The following is a 6643-nucleotide window of genomic DNA, read 5'->3' on the forward strand; positions in this document are numbered from 1 at the left end:
ACAACCAGTTTGATAACAACCAGTTTGATGACAACCAGTTTGATAACAACCAGTTTGATAACAACCAGTTTGATAACAACCAGTTTGATGACAACCAGTTTGATGACAACCAGTTTGATATTCATACTATAGAAAATAAAATGACAACTTTATAAATAAACAAGGAGCAACAGGAATGTTAAAGCTGCTTCCAGTGGTTTTAGGGTCACCATGGTAACCACACATCTGTGCCCCTCACTTCCTGAGTGCAAACTAAAGGGAGGCAGACAAGAATGCTGATTAAGAAATAAGCCTCAAACAAACTGTGAACACTGGCATTAAAATCAATCCTACTCTTTAAAAAGTCAAAACATCTGGTGGCCCCACACATGGACCTGTAGAGAACCATCTGCAACATTTAAGACTGTCTCCTCCTCCTGAATCTTTTCTAGCTCACCTACAAAAACGTCAGCTTGAGTTTGGATGGGTGTGCCCTGCAGTCGAACGGGGGTTGAAAACCTGTCAAACCTACAGCCGAGTGAGACACACGAGGGGAAAGAAGACAAAAATAATGTTTTTATGTGAAAACAGTTTGGAAAAATTTGGTTAAAAAAGTTTAACCTTCTAACGTAAAAGTTTTCCAAGTCCAAACCTAAACTTCAGTTGAAAAGTATCAGTCGTAAAATCTAACGTTGTGTCTGTTTCAACTCTAAATGATGTTTTTACTCGTGTGTTGTCTGAGCTACAGAGGACTGGGTCTCCCACATGTTCTACATGTATGAGTTCACTCAGTGTAGCCCCGCCCCCGACAGGAGCAGCCTAAAGAATAACAACGAGCCTGTGACCTTGTTGTGTTTGTGTGTGCAGAGCAGCCTCGGTCCGGGCTCCTTCAGGCCTCCATCATCAGCTGCTACGTCATGTACCTGACTTTCTCTGCGCTGTCCAGCCGTCCACCAGAGAAAGGTACGTTAACATGCCCAAGACCCAGCAGAACTGTCTCCACCAGGATGTTGGACACGTCTCCAGCAGGACACTGGACATGTCTCCAGCAGGACATGTCTGTGAATGTTACTACTGGAACCAAAACACTCAAGTTTTATATGATCTTTTCTTGAAGTCATTTAAAAGACAAACATATGGAAACTATTGACACAGACAAACTGTCCCTGATAACACCTGTTTCCTGTTGAAATAATGAACTCTCGGCCCAGCGGGCAGCACATTGGTTCTTTTTAATACCACCAGACTGCATCCATTACGTTCTGCTTCTGACCTTATTTTCAGAGTTACAAACGTTTAATGAACAGTTTTGACACAAGTCCTCCCAAACTGTGCTGGACTGGGGCGATTCTAGGATCTGACCTTCAGGGGTGCTTAGCCCCCAGCATTGACAGTGGCTCTTGGCTTGAACAACACACCTCATGATGTGGTTTATGAGACATGCAAAAGTTTACAGCACCTGGTGTTCCCAGGTGGTCTCCCATCCAAGAACTAACCAGGCCCGACCCTGCTTAGATTCTGAGATCAGATGATATCGGGTGTGTTCAGGGTGGTCCGGCTGTAAACGAGGAGCTCAGTCACAAATAGGACTTTTAAAGGATCAGCGCAAACAAAGACTGGACTTGTGCAACCAGAAGTTACAACATATATCTACATTTAAAACACACAAAACACAACTAGCTTTAAGCATTAACCAAAACACCAACAGTGTTGTCGGAGGAAAAGAGGTGTTGCTCCTGCAGGTTGGGGGGCGTTAACCTTCGGGACATTTGTTGTCACCAGATGGCCATTTGGTGACGAGACTACTGGATTGATTGACAGGTGGCGTTGAGGATCCGACTTGTGCAACAAACACATGTGCTGCATAAAAACTACCGTATTTTGCGGCCTATAAGTCACACGTTTGTGCATAATTTGCATGCCCTGCTACTTATTTATGGATTTTTTCCCATATTTATAAACCAATTTTTGGCTGAGATATGATCATTTTCATTTATTCTGACTGAAAATATTGACCACTACCATTTTCAGCCGCTAGATGGCACTTGAGGTGTATGGCATGCCATTGTATCATGTAATAGGTAAAAAAAAAAAGGGCTATTAATGATGCAATTGTCTTGCCACAGCCTGCCACCTTTGTTGTGCTCTCTTGGAGCAACCATCAAATCAGCTTCATTTCGTTGCGCCACCCCGGTGAAATGCAGTTGATTTGACCATTAAAGTGCATTTATTAAGTAAAAGTTCAACTGAAACACTTTTACTATAATGTTGAGCGAACAAAAAATTGTTTTAGGTGCTTATCTTGTTAAATTTGGAAGAAATGTGCAGCATTCCTCCTCCTTGATTTCCTCCCTCTGCATGCTCCCAGAACACCGAGGCAGCGAATACTTTTTAAATACAGCTGATTTGACCGTTACAGTCCTTTTATTAAGTAAAAGTTAGACTGAGACACACCATTTGCTATAATTTTGAGTAAACAAATAATTGTTTTTAGGTGGTTATCTTGTTAAATTTGGAAGAAATGCACAGCGAGTCGTCCCTCTGTCAAAGTGCATTGATTAAGGAAAAGTTAGACTGAGACACACCTTTACTACAATTTCGAGCAAACAAATAATTGTTTTTATGTGTTAATCTTGTTAAATTCTTGTTAAAGTGCACACTCCCACGGCCGCCATATGACAATCAACCGATTTTTGGCACAACACCGGCCCACATTTCCAGGTTGTCAGCGGTGATGCATAACAAACGCGATGCGTCAGAGGTGACGCAAAATAGATGTGACTTAATACTGCGAAGCAACGGATTTATGGATTTTTCCAAATTCTTAGACATTTTTGGGCTTCAACTTATACTCCGGTGTGACTTATAGGCCGGAAAATACAGTAGATAAAATCAAATTAGTCCCACGTTTTTTTCCATTTAGCCTTTATTTATCCAGGTAGTCTCATTGAGCCACGAGAACTCATTTTCAAGAGAGACCTGTTTAGGGAGCAGATGGGGGTTAAGGGCCTTGCTCATGGGCCCAGAGTGGGGCGAATGAGGGTGGGGGCAGGTGTGGGTGCTTCACCTACCCCACCCACATTTTGAACGACGTACTGTGATAGCAGACAGAGGACATGCTTAGAAACTTGTTTTCATGGTGTTATCTTGAGATACTGAGCGATTTATCTTATCTTTAGATCAGAGTACTCATCAAGCTGTTTCATGATGAAGGAAAACATCCTCAGAAAACGAGTCCGCTCCATTTCAAAGTGTCAAAACCAACAAACATGTTGTGCTGCCTAAAGTTGTCTAAGGTGGAGTTTTCCTCTGAGTTCACCTTTTATCACCTTCATAAAAGCTGTAATTTGTAAAAGTATATATTTTTTGTACTTCCTTGCACACCTTTTTTCGTGGACACGCTGTTGGTGTGTGTTTGTGTGCACAGGAGGCGCGTGAGTCCTGGCGGTGCGGGGCATTGTAGCAACATGCTGAGAAAATATGCACAAACACCTTTTCACTGCAGAGCCAAGCACAAAAATGCGAACCCACGCGTCCACACCTTGTCAAGAGCATGCTCTGCAGAATCTCATTTTCACCTGCGGATGCTGACTTCCTGTCATCTGCAAAAAGTAGTCTTTTTATTTGTGTGCATGAGATTTAGTTAAAAAGACATGAACATCCCAGAGAGACGTTCACTGTCCAGACGTGATCTTTGACTCGTGTGCAATTTTCTGTCAGTCTTTAGGAGGAGTCCTTCATGCTTCAGGGCCTTGGAGGGAAAATATCATAAGAATGTTAAAAACCTTTAACCAGTAGTTTAAACGTCAGACTTACACTCACATTTCAAAATACTGAGGCTGTAAAATTAGAGAATGAACATTTGAGCTCTAAATCCAATAATTAGCCGGTGCTGTCACTGAAGTCAGGTTTGTTTTACGTGCACACAGGTGATCTGCTCGTAACAGTCTGGAGTCTCCAAAAGGATTTCTAAGGTTTTTGTTGGACTTTGTTGGTACTTAGAGGTTGTGCACAAGCATGTGCGGGCACACAGTGCATACCTGCGAGTGTTCAGAGGCTGAGTCTATGGAAACTGTAGTTGAGGCCCCTTTTTGCAAACAAGAAAAGGAATTTAAAGAAAATGAAATGGGGGGAAAAAAGAAAGAATCAGGTAAAATGACTTGAATGTTGCAGCTCCTCTACTGGTTTCTAACAATTTAATTACAAATGAAAGAGTTATTGATAATTTTGGAACTTTTTTTTTTTACATTTCATTTTATTTGTTGAATGGCACAGAGCAAGGCTGTCATCTCAAGGCAAGTAAGGTTTTCCTCCCCAGCCTGGGGCTTTTCTGGGTGGGGTTTACATGTTCTCCCTGTGGGTTTTCTCCAGGTACTCCAGTTTCCTCCCACAGACCAAAAACATGCATGTTAGACTGACTGGTAACTCTAGGTCTCTAGGTGAGAGAGAGAGTGAATGGTTGTTTGTCTTGTTTGTCTCTACGTGTCCCTGTGATGGACTGAAGACCCGTCCAGGTCCCCTGCCCCTCGCACAGTGATTGCTGGACATGGGCACCGGTGACCCCCGTGACCCAAAATGGAAGAAGCGGGTAAAGATAATGGATGGATAATGGAAAAGTAGGATAAAGAAAATGGATGGATGGCATTTTATTCACAAATTTGACTCACAAAAATAAAAGAAACAAAACCCACAGCAGACCAAGGGATATAACGAAGCACTAAACAATAAAACACACAAAAGCCTAATCTCACTTAGTATTTATTTAATTTTACCTGAAGAATATTAGTCTAAATTTAACAAATTTGATTATTTTTTAGATATTTACCACAGGATTGAAAAAAATACTCCAAAATACCAAACAAACAAAACAAACAAACAAACAATTAATCAGAAAATGTACAATAATTCCATCAGTTCATCATGAAAAATGATTAAAAAATATTATGTGACATGATCTGTGGTTTAGGTTTAATCCATGTGCAGGCAGACAAAGGAGACTCCCAAGGTAAAATAAAGATGATCTATTTATTAAAACAAAAACAAAGCAAAAAGCTGACGGGACAGAAAAAAAACTTACTTGGGTGAAAATGGAGGAAAAGGTGAAGGAACAAACATGACAGCTGGGAAGCACAATGCACGGACAAAGGAGAAACACAGATGCAGACTTTTAAAGGGGGACCAATGAGACAGGAATGACAAACACCTGGGGGTGATTATAATTTGAGACAGGTGAGACAGGAGCTGACAACAAGGAGGAAAACACAGGGATTAAAGAAATGATCGGACAAAACACAGATTCCCACACTGTCAAAATCCAAACTTTTCTCTGTAGATTTACATAAACATCTTATAACAAATCAAAAATGAATCTGACATCAAATGTCCTGCTGAACATCCTGCTAGTTTCTCTTACTGAACAAACAGTAACTTCAAGGCCACTTGTAACAGCTGGTAACACTTTTCTTAAACTTCTGTGTAACTCATTCAGATGTGTTGTTTCTTGTGCCAGTGGTGTATCAGGGCATGAACATGACCGTTTGTTACCCAAATGTGGGACAAGACGAGATCCAGAACGAAGGCAACGCTGTCGCCATCATCGGGGCTGCCATCATGTACTGTTGTGTCCTCTTTGCATGGTGAGAATACACAAAAGAACATTTCATAATTTTGTAAGAAATGCTAAGCCACTACATTAAATGGACTGTACATGTACTTATATGGTGCCTTTCTATCTGATCAAGATACTCAAAGCACCTTACACCACAATCAGTGCCTCATTTACCCATTCATACAGCTCTATACTAGATCTCTACAAAGCTAATGGAACAAATCATTCTAAAGAGACTAATCAGAGCTTTAGATCACATTCATTCACCGATGGGACACACATCAGAGGCTATGAGGGGTTCAGTGTCTTGCTCAGGGGCACTTCAGCATGTGACTGCTGGTGGATTCGAACTCCCAACTCTTGCACTGGAGGACGACTGCTCTAACCACTCAGCCACAGCCGCCCCTTTAGACATAAATAACTGTCCTCTACCTAAAGGAACCAGCAGATTGTGTTGAAACTTCCTTCCAGTGCAATCCCCCATCCTGAGCAGAACGTTGATGACAGCAGAAGAAACTTCTAGTAGAACCAGGCTCAGGATGAGTGACCATCTGCCTCTTAGAAAGGACAGAGACACAAACACAGGAAGACTGATCCAGTTGTAGTTTCTATAGTCCAGGTGTAGTTTCCATGATCCATGTGTAGTTTCTATGGTCCAGTTGTAGTTTCTATGATCCATGTGTAGTTTCTATGGTCCAGTTGTAGTTTCTATGATCCATGTGTAGTTTCTATGATCCAGTTGTAGTTTCTAGGATCCAGGTGACGTTTTTATGGTCCAGGTGCAGTTTCTAAGGTCCAGGTGTAGTTTCTATGGTCCAGGTGTAGTTTCTATGGTCCAGGTGTAGTTTATAAGGTCCAGGTGTAGTTTCTATGGTCCAGGTGAAGTTTCTATGGTCCAGGTGCAGTTTCTAAGGTCCAGGTGTAGTTTCTATGGTCCAGGTGTAGTTTCTATGGTCCAGGTGTAGTTTATAAGGTCCCGGTGCAGTTTCTGTAGTCTGGTTGCAGTTTGTATAGTCCAGGTGCACTTTCTGTGATCCAGGTGTAGTTTCTATGGTC

At 41.7% G+C, this 6643-nt stretch overlaps 1 protein-coding gene and 1 pseudogene across 1 annotated transcript in view; one reads left to right on the top strand and one right to left on the bottom strand.

Moving 5' to 3' along the window:
* The window catches only part of serinc4 (serine incorporator 4), a 49395-nt gene that overhangs the window by 39240 nt on the left and 3512 nt on the right, over positions 1 to 6643 (top strand). The window contains exons 5-6 of the mRNA XM_037694677.1: positions 847 to 942; positions 5489 to 5615. Of these exons, the coding sequence (XP_037550605.1) occupies positions 847 to 942; positions 5489 to 5615 (223 nt within the window). The remainder of the gene's footprint in view (positions 1 to 846; positions 943 to 5488; positions 5616 to 6643) is intronic.
* On the bottom strand, positions 1427 to 1545 carry LOC119430317 (annotated as a pseudogene).

The sequence above is a fragment of the Nematolebias whitei genome, chromosome 2 (assembly GCF_014905685.2).
Source record: "Nematolebias whitei isolate Nwh7 chromosome 2, NemWhi1, whole genome shotgun sequence".
Taxonomy (NCBI): Eukaryota; Metazoa; Chordata; class Actinopteri; order Cyprinodontiformes; family Rivulidae; genus Nematolebias; species Nematolebias whitei.